This window comes from Vombatus ursinus, unplaced genomic scaffold (assembly GCF_900497805.2).
Source record: "Vombatus ursinus unplaced genomic scaffold, bare-nosed wombat genome assembly UNPS02014778.1, whole genome shotgun sequence".
NCBI lineage: Eukaryota > Metazoa > Chordata > Mammalia > Diprotodontia > Vombatidae > Vombatus > Vombatus ursinus.
In genome coordinates, this window is record NW_020954556.1 from 28,836,916 (window position 1) to 28,855,639 (window position 18,724).

The window sequence follows — 18,724 nt, forward strand, 5'->3', positions numbered from 1 at the left end:
AATATCCAACAAAATGACCTCTAACTATGCTTCCAGATTCCTGCAGTCCCCAAAACTCCTTTTTCAAAAACCAAGTTTGAGTAGTTACAGAAATAATCTCCTCAAGACTTGTATGGACTGATGCTAAGTGAAGTGAGCAGAACCAGGAAAACATACACAGTAACAGCCACATTGTGCAACAACTGACTTTGATAGACTTAGCTCTTCTCAGCAATGCAAGGATCTAAGGCATCTCCGAAAGTCTCATGATGGAAAATGCTATCCATATCTAGAGAAAGAACTATGGAATCTGAATACAGATCAAAGCATACTCTTTGCTCTTTTTTTTCCTTCTGTTTTGTTTTGTTTTCTCTTTCTTGTGGTTCCTCCTATTGGTTCTAATTCTTCTTTAAAACATGACTAATGTGAAAACATGTTTAATAGGAATGTATATGTAGAGCCTGTATCAGATTGCACACCATCCTGGGGAGGGAGGGGGAGAAAATTTAAAACTCAAAAGCTTATGGAAGTGAATGTTGAAAACTAAAAATAAATTAATTTTTAAAAAAAAAGGGGGGGAAGCAGTTCAACAAAAACAAAACAAAACAAAAAGAAATAATCTGCTCTCCATCCCTCAGAGACACACGATTATAGTTAGCTGAATGGTAACTATCATGTAAACAGAATCCCACAGCTCTGAGATAGTGTGGCCAAGAGTTGTGAGATGCACAAATTTTTAAAAAATTATTTCAGGTCTTTCTTTTTATATTACTCCTAATTCTCAGACAAAACACAAGGTCACAGGATTTAAAAAGACGGGGCTATCAACAGTCACTGAATGCCTATTTGCCAGGCATTATTCTAGGCAGTGGGTGTAAAAATAAAAAATAAGATGGTCGCTTCAAGGAGCTTAAATTCTACTGGGGATAAGGGTAAGAAATAATAGACTCTCAGGTAAGTAAATACAGGAGATATGTAAAATCAATTCAAAATGAGGGGGGGCAGAAAGGGGAAGAAGATTCTAACAACTTAAGAAAATCAAGAAGCCTTGGAATGAGTTAGCGAGTCTAAGGTGAGGAGGGACAGCCTAGAGGTAGGAGATGAATTCTATGCACAATGAACAGCAAGTAGACTAGTAGGACAGAGATTATTTAAAATGTAATATGATATACATACATATACATACACACACATGTAGCTTTTACATGCCTTCTCATAAGGGAGAAGGAAGGAAGGAAGGAAGGAAATATTTATTTAGCACCTACTATGTGCCAAGTAGTATGCTAAGCACTTTCCAAATATTATCCTCATTTGATCCTCATAACAACCCTGTAAGGTAAATGTTATTATGATCTTCATTTAACAGTTGAATCAACTGAGGCAGACACAGATTCAGTGACTTGCCCAGAGTCACACTGCTAGTGAGTATCTGAAGCTAGATTTGAACTCAGATCTTCCTGACTTCAGATCCAGCACTATATTCACTGCCACCTACTTACCTCTAGGGATAGGAAAGAGACCTATGATTTCACTAATACAGGAAATTCTCAAGTGAGGAAAGGTTAGCATTCTATCAAGACACTCTCTGCAATCTACAATCTTAAAGAATTGCCTAGAGCCCTGAGAAGTTAAATCACATGCCCAGGATCACATAACCAGTAAGTATTAGAGGTGGGATGCGAACCAAGGTATTCCTGGCCAACACAGTCTTGTACCCACTATGGTGTGTTGCTTCTGGAACAAAGTCATGAGGCCTATAAAATTAATAATATTCAAGGACATTCAGGAATGTTTTCTTTAATTTCTGGAGTGATTCTAAACCGGGTCAGTTTATTCTGGCTACATGAACCTAGAACTTAGGTGCAGGTTGTCTGGGCTCTAAGGCCTGCTCTCTACTCACTACACCACACTGTCTCTTATATCAAATGACATCATACTTGTAAAGTGCTTAGCACAGTGCCTGGCACATAGTAGGTGCCATATAAATGCTAGCTATTGTTGCTGTGGTTGTTGTTGATCAAATGAAAATAAAGACTTTCTTTAAATCAGCTTTCTGGAGAACTCACATGAGAATTATGACACTCTTTTCACAACATTCAATCAGTACCATTATGATTTTGAACTGAAAAGTACATAGTAAATGTTTTGGTCCTCTGAACAAGCAATCTTTTATTTAAGATAAAGTTCTAATAATCACTAAAAATACTTGAGAAATCACATAGTACTTGTGATCAAATGATCTACAAGGCACTTTTCTTATTAACTGAAAATGTTATTTGTCCCTATTAACGTTATGGGGTGGATTAGCGAACTTTCTAAGAGAGAAGAATGAAGCACTCCCAGTTCTTGATATTTTTTTTTAGCCAAGCTCTTTGAAACACAATTCACATTTTACATTTTTTCCAAATATTAAACTTCAGTAGTTTAATCAATTAATAGTAGAACCATAGCATTTTCATCAATATTTGAGCCAAGGAATTTCTTTTCAAAGAATATTTGAAAATATTATATTCACACTGCTTAGGGTAAACATAGCCACAGTTTTTCATGAAAGAAAATTTTCATATACAAGTAATGCATTCCTGTCCTAGTGATATAAACTAACAACGAACAAGTTTTAAGTGTTTAAAATTCAGTTTACAAGGGAAAAATTTTAATGGCTAAGCTGGCTTTTGATTAAGGAAAATTAAGTTGATCCATAAATGAGTTTATTTCCAAAATAAATGTTTTCCTTACTGACAGTGTTGCTTTATAAATGTTAAAGCACTAAATAAATGTGAACAATTAATATTATTATTGTCCAAAGTCACAGAGCTGATAAGTGGCGGAATACGGATTCAAAACCATGCTTTTAATAATAAAAAAATTCCACTTCTGAAGTACCAAAGTCTCACCACCAGGTGGCAGTAATGACTAAATATTCATGAAATTTGAGAAAAAGTGTGGCCTTATAATACAATATTGTATTTTCACCAACGTGTCTTCCCTAACCTCAAAATATTTTAATTTGGAGCATGTGTTTAAGATCGAAAGAATTATTTTGGGGCAAATATAAAGAAGTAAGCGTTAAAAGTCAAATGGATTTTATGTCCTCTTCCAAATTCCTTCTAGTAATACCAATCAAAACCCATCCTCATATGCCCACACATCCAGCAGGACTCTTCTCCATGTTCTCGTATAAGCTTGACACAGAAGGTTAATTCAATACGCTGAAGGACTGCCTTGCTTTTCATTAACATCAAGGAAATACCAGTGTAATATGTGGACTGTCCAGCAGTTATCCTTCACTCTTGCCCCATATCCAGCCCATCTTTATTTTCAATTATATATTTCCTTGATGACATTCTTTATATAGCTTCTCCTTCATAATTTCTTGTTTGTAAGATGTCACAGCCCAGGCCCACCATGTAACTCTCAATGGTCCTTTGGATGATCCTCAATTTCACTTCTTGACACACTGGGACACTATAGGACTTGAAGCCACAAAACACTGCCTTTTATTTCAGGAAGAACTTGGGTCATTAAAATAATTCTACAATTCTTCGAAGGCAATCCAACTCATTTTCTCCCTCCTCCTCCTCCTGCTCAATTCTAGGTCCAGCTCATTGTCCATCTGCAGTTCTTGTCCAAGATACATGTAATAGACAAGTTCTATAGACTGTTATTTGAATTCATATCATAGTATGGACAATAAGCATTCTTTATCCACTGGATTTTTCCTATATGGATAGTTAGGTCAAACTCAATTAGGAGGCTCTGGGGTTTGATGCAATCAGGACACTGTCATTCCCAAATAGGAGTATTATAAAATAGGAATTTCTCTTTGGATTCTTCACTAGAGATTGTCCATGACAGTGATGAAGACCTTTGGTCATCAGAGGGCAGAACAAAGTTATTTCTATTGTTATTTCTTTCAGGGAACCTTGTATCATTTTGACATAAGTTTGACCTAATAGAACAGTCTCTAAAAAAACTCTTTTCTCAGTGAACCAAATTCTTTTTCTAGTTACCAAAAAATAGGCACAGTGAGATTTTTTTATCCTGTATGCTCTACATCTTTTAGGTAATTGTATGATATGGTATATCACTTGTGAGAGCCCTCATACCCCTTTCTAATAAAATCATCAAAAATGCCACTAATATATTTGTAGATTGTTCCCTTAAATTTTTTATGAAGACAGAAATATACAGCAAGCATATGGTTCAGTCCTTTTACTCCTCCCTAATTGATTCCCTCTCTCACTCCCCAAACCAAGTCTCTCCTCAATCATCAACAAGCATTTGCTTATTTATTAAGTGCTTACTACATCTGAGGCACTATGCTAAGCACTGGGGATACAGGACAAAAATGAAATGCCTCCAAGGAGATTATGTTCCTCAAACATCTCATTCCTCTCTTTTCATTCCTCTTGATTTCTCTCTAGCATTTGACATTGCTGACTACCCCCACTATTCCTGAATATTCTTTCTTTTCTGGGTTTTCGTGACACTAGTCTCTCCTGGTTCTCCTACCTGTTTGTCCACTCTCAGTCTCCTTTGCTAGCTCATCCATATCATGCTCTCTTACTTGAATGTGCCCCTAAGGATCTTTCTTGGACCCTCTTCTCTTCTCTTCTCTCTCTATACTTTCTCACTTAGTGGCTTCATCAGCTTCCATGAGTTTAATTATCACATCTTTACAGAGGACTCATAAATCTTTCTACCTAGCCCATCTTTTTGCTAAGCTCTAGTCCCACATCACCATATGCCTCTTGGACACTTCAACTTGGATGTCCCAGAGTCATCTCAAACTCTGCATATCCAAATCAGAACGCATTATCTTTCCTCTCAAACCCACACATTTTCCAAACTTTCCTACTTCTGTTGGGGGCACTACTATTCTTCCAAATCTCTCGCTTACCCCTCATTAACAAATTTTGCCATTTCTACCTCCAACAACATCTCTTATATTCATTGCCCTTCTCATGCCTTATAAGCATAGGCATTACCTTAGTTCACACTCTCATCACCTCTTATCTAGATTTTTGCGATAGTCTCATAATTCTTCTCCCTGCCTCAAATCTCTCTTCATTCCAATCGATCCTCCATGGAGCTGCCAAAATTATCTTCCTTTAAATCATTCCCCTGCCCAGTCAATTCCACTAGCTCTCTGTTGCCTCAAAGATAAAATGCAGACTGTGTTGGGCATTTAAAGCCCTTCACGACTTGGCTCCAACCTATGTTTCCAGTCACATTGTACATTACTCCCCTCTTCATACTCTATGATTCCGCCAAACTGACCTCTCTGTTTCTAACATACCACATGCCGTCTCCCATCTGAGTACCTGGCTATCCTGAATGCTTGAAAAGCGTTCCTTTATAACAACTACTTCAATGAATCCACCACTTCTTTCCAGTCTTAACTCTGTATCACCTTTTGTACAAAGCCTTTCCTGATCTCCCTGCCAGGGATCCTGATCTCAACCACTATAGCCTTCTCCCTCTAACTACCTTGCATTCATTTTGTATTAACTCTGTATATTTTTACATAGGTATATACTAATTCCCCGATAGAATATAAGTGCTTTAAGAGAAAGAACTATTTCATTTTTTGACTTCTTTTATTCTTTGTATCTCTAGCACCTAGCGTAACGTCCTGTTAATTAGTTAATTAATTGTTGTTAATGTTCCCTCAGTTGCCTTTTTCTGATAATGATAAAGTCTGAGATTTCCTTTTGGCTGTTATTGTCTTCTCCTACCCCAGATACCTTGGAAATAACAAGCTCAAAACAGTGTCGCCTTTAGTATAGACCTCCACTCGATTTAGACCAGCTGCTTTTCCTATATTTAGTTCCATCTTTAATTCATTTCTACTTCCTCTACGAGTACAAGTACAAGTAGAACTTTTATGTTAGAATCCAAATGTGGTGGCTTCACTGACCTTGACAATGAAGAGTTTGTTACAAAATCTTTGCGGTTATTTTCCATCTTTCATTTGTTTGTTGTCTTCCTTCCAGTTTCATGCTGAAATTTCCCTTGAGATGATTTTGCTTAGTTTGGTCCTTAAAATGCTTTTTCATTCTGCCACTTCTTGCTAGTGTATGAAGTGATGTTGTTCATCATTCCCCATAAGATTTTACAAAGGAATTATATTCAAAAACAGTGTTGCCATTGACTACCACATCTCTTCACTTGGGAAGTCATGTGTTCATCAAAGAAGGTGTTTTTAGGCTCTTTTGCTCTCCTCACTTTAGCAACTGATTTACATCAGTTAAACTTTCCTGTGACCTGAGTTCATTTCCAGCCTCAGACACTTATCAGTTCAGAGACCCTGAGCAAGTCACCTGTTTGCTCAGTTTCTTCAACTGTAAAATGGGAATAATAATAGCACTTATGTCACAGGGCTGTTGTGAGGATCAAGTGAGATCAAATGAGATATTTGTAAGAAGGGCTTAGCACAGTGCCTGGCACATAATAGACACCATATAAATGCTTAGTTCCTTTCTCTTCCTCCTTCCCCTCTATCCATTTCCCATTTTTATGGCATCAATATTCATATACTCAATATAGAAATATAGAGATCTCATTCATGTGAATTCTCCTTCAATGACACAAATCACAAACCCATCCAAGCCTGCCCACCCTACACTTGTACATATCCTCCCATAAATTTGCCACAGGGAATCCACTCTCTGGGCTAACAGCCTTCCTTGCTTCCTCTTAATGCTATAAGAATATTAGCAAAGAACATCCCTCATTCTCACTCAGCTTTTTTTATTCATTACTCTGATAACATATCACCTCTTTATAGTTACTTGTTATATGCTGCATTATCTTTTTCCTTTTCAGTAATAACAACATCTTGAAATAGGTCGGTTTGGAGTTGTTTTAATTGTCTATACCATATCTGTTTCTCATTTTTTCTCTTCCTTCTAGCTTTGCATTAATTTTGATCTTTGCTCTAATAACTTGGTCTAACTGCATATGGATAACTAATTCAGCAATTATTTCCATATCAATAAGGTATGATTTCCTGTCCATTAAAATATTATAAATTTGCTTTTTTTGGTAATTATTCAGTGCTTGCCATGTCCACCTGATTTTTTTCTCAAAAAAAAAAAAAGGATTCATGATGTGCAGGCATGATATTCCTGTCTTTGGCCTCTCTTATTCCTTACTCCTGAACCATATTTTTCTACATTTTTTTGTCCTTTCTTACTTATTTTTCCCTTTGCATCAAAATCACCAAACTGACTTAATTTGGAGGATCATATTAAGATCTTCACATAATGTATCTACCTCTTTTTTCTCCACAGATATTAGCACAAAAGCCATATTCTAAAGCTATCATCCTACATTAATCCTCTTTCACTGCCAAAGTCTGAAAAAAAGCTGTTGATAATCATTGACTCCACTTTCTCACATCTCATTTCTCAATCCTTTACAATGCAATTTCCAACCCCACTTGACTGAAACTTCTTTGTCCAAATTTACCAACAATCTCTTAATTGTAATGGCATTTTCTCAGTCTTCATCTTTCTTGATCATTCTACAGTATTTGATGCTACAGACCACCTTTCTGAGATACTGTCTCCTCCATGGTTTTTCATGACACTTCTCTGTCTCTCTTCTTATCCTACCTTGTGACCTATTCAATCTTATCTCCACTGCTGGATCATCATTCATGTTTATCCCCCTAAGTGTAGGCAGACTCAAGAAGTATATACTGGGCACTCTACTCTCAACACTCTCTCCAGGTAATCTCATCAATTTCCATGGATCAGTTATCTCTATGCATATATACATACACACACGTATATACTCCATCTTTCTCTCTCTCTCTCTTTCTCTAATCCTGCATCACCAACTCCCTGACGGATTTCTCCACCTAAATATCTCATAAGGATCTGAAACTTGAGATGTCAAAAACAGAATTAATTATCTTTTACATGAAACCTGTCTCCTAACATCTCTATTTCTACCAAGTGCACCATCATTCTTCAGCTACCCAGATTCCCAACCCCAAATCATCTTCACTTTCCATCCCACATTCAGTCCCCAAGCCTTGCTACTTCTACTTACACCCAAACCATTCTACACTTACACAACCACCACCTCATCACCCTCATCACTACTGCCTGTACTACTGCAATAGCCTCCTAATTGGTCTCCATGCCTCCAGTCTTTCTTTTTTCTAATCTATTCTCCACATAGCAACCAAACCAAAATTCCTAAAGCACATTTTCCCATATCACTATTCTATTCAAGAAGCATCAGTGGTTCCCTACTGCCTCTGGGATAAAACTGCAAACTATTCTGCTTGGCATTTAAAGTCCTTCACAATCTGCGTTCAGCTAGGTTTCTACATTGATTTCATACTGCTCTCCTTCTCATCCTCTGTGATATAGACAAACTGACCTATTTGCTATTTAATGAACAAGAAATTCTATCTCCTGAATCTTTGCCTTTGCCCAATCTGTACCCCATTCCTGGAATGCTTGCCCTCCTCACCGAACTACCTCTTGAAATTCCAGCTTCCTTCAATGCTCACCTTCAGCACTAACACCTGCACAAGACCTTTCCTAATGTCTATAATCCATTACTTTGAATTTAATTTGTATCTATCTTATATTTATTTATCTGGAAACATATTATCCCCACACACACGCACACCTAGAAGAATGGAAGCTCCTTAAGGGCAGTTACTAATTGATTTTTATTTTTGTATCCCCAGAAATGAGGAAAGTGATATCTGGCATATAATAGGTCCTTAATAAATGCATTATGACTTGAATTCTTTTCATGTAGTCTTTCTGTAAAAACTTATCATAAGCAGATGAGGTGACCAAATATTCCATGAAATGATGTTTCTTGCCACCTAAGAAAAACAAACTCCATCAACTCCTTCCACACCTGTATATCTATGCAACTCTCCTCCATGGGACAGAATGTTGGATTTGGAGTTGGGAATACCCAGGCTCAAATCCTGTCTCAGATACTTTCTATCTATATGACTGAGCAATCATTTAAACTCTAAACTTGAGTTTCCCCATCCATTAAATTGAGGAGTTGAAATGGATCTCTAAGACCCCTCTACTTCTAAATCTATGATTCTATGGACTTCCCATAAGTTCACCATAGGGAATCTATCCAACATGTTAGGGTCCCTCCTTACATTTTCTTCACATTGGGGAGATAAGAGAGGAGCACATCAACTGTCCATTGGTTATCCCTCATGTTTACCATGTGACCATCCATAATTTTTTCTGTTCATACCTTTTTGATGACATCTTTTACTCTATTTTCCTAATTTCTCACTGATGATGTTATAGCCTATTATTTCTGCTACGTGCCTCTCTATTGCCCTTTGAGTGGTCTTGAACTTATATTCTTAGGATACCACAGTTTTCCATGACTTGTAACCATATATCACCAGAAGAACACTGATTTTAATAAGTTGGTACTAATATTACATGGTAACATGTTTTACTCATTTTATTAATATTCTCAGAAACATCTCAATTAGCAACACGTTATAATGGAGAGAGTACCAGACTTGGAATCAGAAAGATCTGAGATTAAGTCCCTACTTCACATACTTACATGTGTGAACCCAGGCAAGTCACTTAAACTCTCATTATAGCTCTGTTTCTTCATCTGCAATATGAGGAGGCTAGTCTTGATGGCATTCAAGATCCCTTCCAGATTTAAAAAGCTCCACTTCTATGATAATGTGGCAATTCCTCTGGAAAGGTAAGTTCCAGCAGTTCTTTTGGTAGTTCTCAGGAGCACCCTAGTACCAACCCACACAGTCTCAGCAATGACAAAAATCCAAACATTAGCTCAAACATCTTACCAGAATCCACACCCAAGAGAGAAAGACATTTCATCCCAGCCTGAGAGATAGCCAACTCTGTAGGTATATCAGGGAGTGCTACCAATGACCCAAAGACTGAACAAAAAAAGCTGTCACACACTATCCTGAGTCCCTACATCTATATATGTGCTCATGCTTCTCAGCAGTTAAACTCTTCCAGGACCAACCTTTTCCCTGTGCTTGCCTTAATATTCTCTAGGTCAAACTGTTGTGCTTCTGTTATACTAAAGGCAGTATCATGAAGACAACAAAGACAGAATAGGGGAAATACTACGAAAGTTTGTGATTAATAGCCTGATAGGTATTTTTGCCTGGGCTCTATTATTTACTAACCTTTGTGACCTTGGGTAGTCCCTTAACTCTCTGAAGGTCAAAATATAACACATTCAGGTTTGATTTTTTTTCAGTGCTTTATAAACTGTAAGGGACTATATAAATGTGAACTATTATTAGGTTCATGAAGACCTCTGAAAGGTCTTCAAGGAAAGGCTGGATGACCATTTGTCAGGTTATAGAGGGAAGTCTTGTTCAAGGCCTCTGGATGCCTTACAATGCAGAGATTCTGAGATTCTATCAATTTGGAGGTGAAGGATGCAATGTGGCACAGTGGAAAGAACACTGGCTCTGGACACAGAGAATCGGGCTTCAAATCATACCCCTGATGCTTACAACCTATGTGACTGGGAAAGCAATTCAAGCTCCCTGTGCCTCAGCTACCTCATCAGTAAAATATCTCTCTTGTCCATTTTTGGTTAAACTGCTCAAAAAGGCCATTTACAATAGGTGCTTCTAATTTCTCTGCTCTCATTCTCTTCTTAGCCCCTTACAATCTGGCCTTATCACTCCACTGAAACTGTTCCCTCCAATGTTTGTTAGTTGCCAAATCCAATGGCCTTTTCTCAATCCTCATTCTCTTTGACTTTTCTGTAGCCTTTGACACTGTTGATCACTCTCTGTTCCTAGACAATCTTCTCTCTAGGTTTTCCAGACACCATGCTCTCCTGGTTTTCCTCCCACCTATCTGACCACTCCTTCTCTGTCTCCTTCGCTGAATCTTCCTCCAGATCACCGTCTCAAGTGTTCTGTTGGGTCTTCTTGTCTTCTCCCTCTATACTACTTCTCTTCATAATCTATCTCAGCAGCTCCCATAGATTTAATTACCATCTCTAAGCTGATGATTCTCAAATCTACCTCTTCTGCCCCCATCTCCCTGGAGACTTCCAATCTCACATCTCCAACTGCCTTTCAGATATCTTGAACTGAATATCCAATAGGCATCTTAACCTCAATATGTACAAAACAGAATTCATTATCTTTCCCCCTAATACCTCCCCACCTCCTACCTTCCTTACCTATTACCATTACCATAAAGGGCAACACCATCCTCCTAGTAATCCCTCAGGATTACAATTTAGGAGTTATCCTGGACTCATCACTGTCTCTCACCTTCTATATTCAAGCTAATGCCAATACCTATCAAATTCACCTTTGCGACATCTCTCAAACACGCTCTTCTATCCTCTGATACTGCCACTGCCATACTGCCACACTGCCTACAGGCCCTCATCACCTTACACCTTGATTACTGCAATAGCCTGCTGGTGGATCTCCCTGCCTCCAGTCTCTCCCCACTCCAATCCATCCTCCATTCAGCCACTAAAGTAATTTTCCTAAAGGGCAGGTCCAATCATGTCACAAACTCCCACTCCATAAACTCCAATGGCTTCCTATTGATTTCAGAATCAAGTACAAAATGCCGTTTGGCATTCAAAGTCCTTCATGACTTAGCTCCCTCTTACCTTTCTGGTCTTCTTACACCTTACTCCCCCCTACACAAACTGTTAGATCCAGTGACACTGGCCTCGAACAAGTCAGTCCATCTCTAGGCTCTGGGTCTTCTCTCTAGCTGTTCCCCTATGCCTGGAATGCTCTCCGGCCTCTGCTCTGACCACTGACCTCCCTGGCTTCCTTTAAATCCCAGCTAAAATCCCACCTTCTACAAGAAGCCTTCTCTAATCTCTCTTAATTCCAATGCCTTCTGTCTGTCAATCATTTCCTGTTTATCTTGTATATAGCTTGCTTTGAATATATTTGTCTACATGTTGTCCCTTCCATTAGACTGTATGTTCCTTAAGGGCAGGGATTGTCTTTTGCTTCTTTTTGAATCTCCAGCACTTAGCTCAGTACCTAGCATATAGTAGGTGCTTAATAATATTTACTGATTAAAATGAGAGGGTTGGATTAGTTAACCCCTGGGATTCCTTTCTGCTCTAAATCCATGATCCTATGATGGCCAATCTCCCTCATTTTACAGATAAAGATACTATGGCCCAGAAGAATGAAGGTGTTTACCCAAAATCACCAAGGTAGTAAATAAATAGCAGAACTGCAATTTTTACTCAGTCATGTTCACTGACTTCAAAACGAGAGCTCTTTCAATTACACTACATTATAAAAATGAAATTTGAAACACCATTAATTTGTTCCTTTCCTCCTGCCAGATTTTTGGGAAAGGCAAGTTAGTGTGATTTCTTCAAGCTAGTATTAAACTTAAATTTCCATTACCTGCATTTATTTTCTACTAGCCATCCCAATAAAGAATTTCTTGTTGTTGTTCAACTGTTTCCAACTCGTTGTGACCTGATTTGGAGTTTTCTTGACAAAGATACTGAAGTGGATTGCCATTTCCTTCTTCAGTTCATTTTACAGATGAGAAAACTGAGGCAAACATGGTTAAGTGACCTGCCCAAGGTCACACAGATAGTAAGTATCTGAGGCCAGATTTGAACTCAGGAAGATAAGTCTTCCTGACTCCAGATCCAGCACTCTATGCACTGTACCACCTCTCTGCCCTAATAAAGAATTTATGGACTAGCAAATTAGCATTGGAGGATATTTGTTATATAATAATATTTACTTTCATTCATTCAACAGTGCCTATTTTATGTAAAACACTGGGCTAAGCACAGTGAATGACCCCATGGAGGACATAAAGACATAGACCCTACCCTCAATGAGCTGGAAGTCTAATGGGGGAAACAAGATAAACACAAGAGACTATGATAAAAGATAAACTGTAAGTGCCATGTTATAAAGGTTCAGAAAAATAAGAAATTACTTCTGCTGAAGAGGAACAAAGGTTTCATGGAAGTGGTGGCACTTGAATTGCACCTTAAAGGTAATATGGATCTCTCTAGGTACAATTGGAAAAGACAGTATTACAGGCAGATGGAACACAAGTGGACACAGGAAAACAGGAGGCATGTTTCTGGAATGATGAGTAATCCAATTTGGCTAGAATACAAGGTTTGTGGCTATGTCGAAAGGAATAATACAAAAAAAGCATGCAAAACTAAATTGGAACCAAATCATAAATAAATGATCTTGAATGCCAGGTTAGAGTTTAGGCTTAACTTGACAGGAAATGGGAAATCACTGAAAGGGGTGTCAAAACAAGCCCTTGCCTTGGATTCTACTTGACCATGTCATTTCCTGGGGGCACCAGCTGGCCACTCTACTTGGAACCAGTCTGAAGGACCTTTGTCTTTGAATCCAGGAACTTCTCCTTTCCTTATTTTCTAACCATTTCCTTATCACCAAATCCCTACTTGAAGAACCTTGACTCATAATATTCTTCAATCTCTGAGCTAGCCTATATCCCCACGTTGGGCAATCTATAGCCCTCAAATCCTAATTATATCACCCACTTCTTCCGATACTGCCACCCTAACTTGGTGCCCTGCTAACTGTATCTATTCCCCTCCTTCCCACTGTCACATAAAGAAGACCCTAAGAATGCATTTTCTGGGGTTTTTTTCATGAAAGAGAAGAGAATGTACACATTCAGACATAATAAAACAAGGTAAGGTAATAAGAAGGCTGGATGGCCTAGTGGAAAGGGCATTTGATCTGGATTCGTAAGACCTGGCTCCAGTCCTAGGAAGTAAGCACTGATGCTTTCTAGGTGTGTGGCATTTAACCTTCTAACTTACTCATCTGTAAAACGAAGACAATACCTGTACTTCAAAGGTACCAGGAGGAAAAAGTGCATTGTGTTATTGGAGATAAATAGGAAATAATTGACAGAGGGAAGTCACTGGAATATACAAGTGAGCTGTTACTATTATCCACTAAGACTTAGAGTTTCATTGTGGAAGAGAGGTCACTCTGGCTCCTAAAAGTAAAGCCAGTAAAGCACACGCTCAGGTGAGCAGCTCCTACTAAGCTAGAAAGGCTTGAAGCACGGCTCCTGCGCTAGAATAGAAGTTTGTTGTCAAGCCATACAAATGCTTATCACCAAGTTGATCAGTCACTGGGTAAGCAATTTCAACCACAGCAATTTTTATAGACCATCTGCTAATTTGAAAAAGGATTACAAAATCACAGGTCCTCTTTAATATTAAAATTTTACTATTAATTACATTAATAATAACTGATATTTACCAAGCACTTTAAAGGTTATAAAGTGTTTTATATACAGATATCACCTGAGCCTGATAACCACCCTGGGTAAAGATGAAGAAACTGATGTTAGAGATGTTAAATGACTGTCCATGATCACAAAACTCGTAAATGTCAGAAGCAGGTCCTCCTGACTCAAAGTTAAGACCTCTACCCACTGTTCTGCACTGCTGAGACGCAGACTGGAAAGTACTTCACTTTTAAGTTACAGTTCTCCAGACGTAGCTTGGCCCTTCAAGATTCCAACAAAGTCAAAAAAGGGCATCTTCTGTATTAACCCCATCCCAATCCTATCACCTTTTCCCCCCAATTTCGGGATAAATATCATTATAACATATTCGCACTCACTCTTGATTTTATTTTCCTGATTTCAGCCTTATTCCACAATAACCACAGGATTGCTGTGAGCAAAGTGCCTTGCAAACCTTAAAATACTATACAAATGTAAATTATTATCAGTTGTTAAGTTATATCATTTTTATTTCTGAACATCTCTTACATTTCTGAACATTTCTTACATCTCTTACATGGTCTCCTCCTCTACATTCTCACCATAATCACTCTACTAGAAAATGAAGAAATCTTTTTTTTTTTTAATTTTAGGCAGTTGGGGTTAAGTGACTTGCCCAGGGTCATACAGTTAGTAAGTGTCAAGTGTTTGGTCTGAGGTCACATTTGAACTCAGGTCCTCCTGACTTCAGGGCTGGTGCTTTATCCACTGGGCCACATAGCTGCCCTGAAAATGAAGAAATCTTATTACGTTATGTTTCTAACTCAGAAATCAGGAAATGTTACTATCATGCTAGCTCAACTTACATTTTTCTCTGCATCAAATCATGAACTAGAAAGTACAACATGGATGTCAGTACTATGTCTCCTCCTCCTCTGCCCTAATGAAATTAGTTTATCCTACCTCAAAAATATAACATACATAGAATATAGTACTCTGAAAGTTCATCAGAAGAGGTGACAGCCAGAGCTGTACTTGAAGAAGGTTAATATGGGCACAGTGGGTAGGACAATAATAGATGACATTTATATTAAAAATCTTTAAGGTGCATATGTGGTTAAACACCTAAGAAAGAGCACAACACAAATTTGAATCTGGGACTTTCTGACTCCAAGTTAGACACTTTACCCACTAAACTTTGCTCCCTGTAGATTGACTGGAGGTGTAAGAGAATAAAAGCATGAAATCAGTTAGGTTCCCAAAACAGTAGTCCAGGTGAGAAGTAAATAGGAGAGTGGTGTTAGTGAGAATGTAGAAAAGGGGACCAATGTAAGAGCTTTCAAAAACAGAAATGACACAACTTAACAAGTGATGATAATTTATATATATATAATGTTTTAAGTTTTACAAAGCACTTTCCTCATAGCAACCCTAGTTACCATGGGACGAGGTTGAGAAAGGTGATATAATTATTATCCCCATTTTACCAAGGAGGAAATTGAATCCCAGAGAGGTTAAGTGATATGTATAAGGTCAAACAGCTAGTAGGCAGCAGAGCCATGGCAGCTAGGTGGTAAAGTAGATAGAGTGCCAGGCCTGGAGTCAGGAAAACTCATTTTCATGAGTTCACATCTGGCCTCAGACACTTACTAGCTGTGGGACCCTGGGCAAGTCACTTAAACCTGTTTGTCTGTTTCTTCATCTGTAAAATGAGCTGGAGAAGGAAATGGCAAACTACTCCAGTATCTCTAAAATGGGGTCATAAAGAGCCAGACCCAACTGAAAATAACTCAGTAACAAGAAGCAGATCTCCCAATTCCAACTTCAGCATTCTTTCCACCATATTATGCTGATACAAAGTGATGGAGAGAGGCAGATTACTCTAAGAATTCAAGCAAGGGTACCTGGGAGGATAGTGGAGCCATTTACAGAAGTTGAGAACTGAAGGAAAAATTGCTGGGTTTAGGAAGGTAACAAACTTTCTTCTGGGTTCAGATGACATTAAAATAGAGCTTTGTGTTTAATCTTCTCAACCATTTAGATTACTTATGATGGCATTTCATAAAGTGGAAGGAAGGAAGGAAGGAAGAGAAAGAAAGAAAAAGAAAGGGAGGACGAAAGAGAAAGAACGAAAGAGAGAACGAAAGAGAGAAAAAGAAAGAAAAAGAAAGTACCTGCTGCCAGCTCAATCTCAAGCAAAACTCTGGTATGGATATTCTTTTAGTACAAGGGTAACAGAGTCACCTTTTCAAAGATACTGAATTGCCTTTTTCAAGCATGCAACTAGCTAGCGCAAACTGAGTTTTGATGAAATCTCATCCAAAGAGTAAATATATTTCAAGTGACTGTTTTTCATACTGTGCCTCAAGCTTGTAAAAAGGAGTCTCTTGGCTTTCTTCAAGATTCAGATCAAATCCGACTCCCACCACACCCATCCCCCACTACTGGTACCTTCTTCCATCACTTCTGCACACATGTACACACCTAGTTAATTAGGTATTCTCTCCCCCATTTGAATGTAAGCTTCTGGAAGGCTATGACTATTTTTGCCTTTCTCACTATCTTCTGCCCTTAGCACAGTGCCTGGCACACTGTAAATGCTAAATGACTCGTTGAGTGATGAATCTGCGTTTTTAACCTTAGGTCCAACAACTTATTGGTTTGTTTTTTTAATATTCTGAAAATTATATTTCAATATACTATTTCCTTTGTAATCTTATTCATTTTACTTTATGCATTTAAAAATACTATTCTGAGAAGAGTTTCACAGGATTCCCTAGAATGCCAAACGTATCTATGCCTCCTCCCAAAGAAGGCTTAAGAACCCCTGGACACTAGACTACCTCAACACATACTAAAGAAGTGGTTCCACAGGGAATATTTTCAGGTGATCATCTACTGCTCGCAGGACACCCACCAATTCCTGGGGTAAATACTGATATCTGTCCAATTCTGTCATCCACTCTTTCCTCCTTAATAGCTTAAATTCGCTACCTAAACTTTTGTGGTTGTTCGGTTATTTCTCAGTTGTGTCTGACTCTTCATGACCCCATTTGGGGTCTTCTTGGCAAAGATACTGGAATGGTTTGCCATTTCCTTCTCCAGCTCATTTTACAGATGAGGAAACTGAGGTAAACAGGGTTAAGTGACTTGCCCAGGGTCATAGAGCTAGTAAGTGTCTGAGACCAGATTTGAACTCTGAAAGATAGGTCATCCTAACTCCAGGATTAATGTTCTAAGGGCCATCTAACTGCCCCCCAAACTAATCTCTTGCAATAATCTCGCTAGTTTGGTCTACACTGGGCTGACCCTGCTTGACCTGGGTGGGGAGAAAGGAGGGAGTGGCGGAGGGCGGGGGTACCGGAGAATTCACCAGGGCTATCTGTTTGGCTTAACTATGAATATTCGTTACACGGGTATTGTCTTTTTATTTGGGTGTCCAGTCAGCAAGCATTTATTAAGCGCCCACGATGTGCCAGGCCCTGAGCTGAGCGTTAGTGACAAAAGGAAATGTTCGTTCACTGAAAAATAAAACAAGGGAGGGAATAAGTTATTAGTGTTCAAAGACAGCAGGCAGCCGCCCCCTGGAATCGGAAGTGGTAGGAGACCAAAGACCTGGTGCGCAGGCCCGCTGAGAAGCCGGGGGTCGGGGGTCGGGGGTCAGCGTCGTGCCACACGTGCGGGCGCAGTGCGGCGCGGAGGGTTTCTGCCACTCGCCCAGCTCTCCCTGCTGCCGGGACGGCAGGAGGAGCCCGAGAGGGGCGGGGCGGGACGGGAGCCAGTACCTTCAAGAGCCCCCGCATCTTCTCCAGGAAGGGGCGGAATTCCTCTGGAGGTACCTCCGGGTAAAGCTGGCTCCGCAGTAGCTCCTCCGTGATACCTGGGTGCCCGTGGAAGGTGCTTTGGGCCAGGCCGCTCAACAGGCCGCTCAGGGATTTGGAACTCTCGAGCTCTCCCGCCATAGCGACAGCTCGTTCCGCTTCTCGCCAGCTGAGCGCCCGGTGTAAGCAACGGCGGCTGAGAGGGCGGGGGAGACCGTAGCGCCACCTGCAGGCCCAGGGCGGCTCTGCACTCGCTGCCCCAACCCCTCCCCTCCCCTCCCCTCCCCGCCCTTGGTGCTGTAACAAAATATGGATTGTTGTCACGTGAATCCAAAAAGCAGGAGTTGCCGCAATTCTGACAAAATAAAAATAGAATTTCACGATACCAGGAAAGTGGAACTAGGAAATCACTGCGTATTGGTTTAAAGAAATAACTGCTCGGCGGATTTTTAAAATCTCGCCCACCTCCACCAGTGTTTTAATAAACCTCATCTCTGAAAAAAAAATCACTGATCAATATATTAATGCACCAAATGGCACATATATGGCTTCCCCGGACATTATCTCCAATCTATCGTTTCTATAGCTTGAGATTATCTCCAATTTATCGTATATGTGTGTCTAGGTATGTGTGCATAGGCATTTAGGTGGGTATAG

The 18,724-nt window shown here is 39.3% G+C and overlaps 1 protein-coding gene across 2 annotated transcripts in view; it reads right to left on the minus strand.

The window, feature by feature from the left end:
- The window catches only part of COMMD1 (copper metabolism domain containing 1), a 250,030-nt gene extending 231,760 nt beyond the window's left edge, over positions 1 to 18,270 (minus strand). For both annotated transcript variants that reach the window (XM_027865382.1, XM_027865384.1), the window contains exon 1: positions 18,032 to 18,270. In XM_027865382.1, the coding sequence (XP_027721183.1) occupies positions 18,032 to 18,208 (177 nt within the window). In that variant the 5' untranslated portion in view covers positions 18,209 to 18,270. The remainder of the gene's footprint in view (positions 1 to 18,031) is intronic.
- Positions 18,271 to 18,724: the final 454 nt, after the last annotated feature.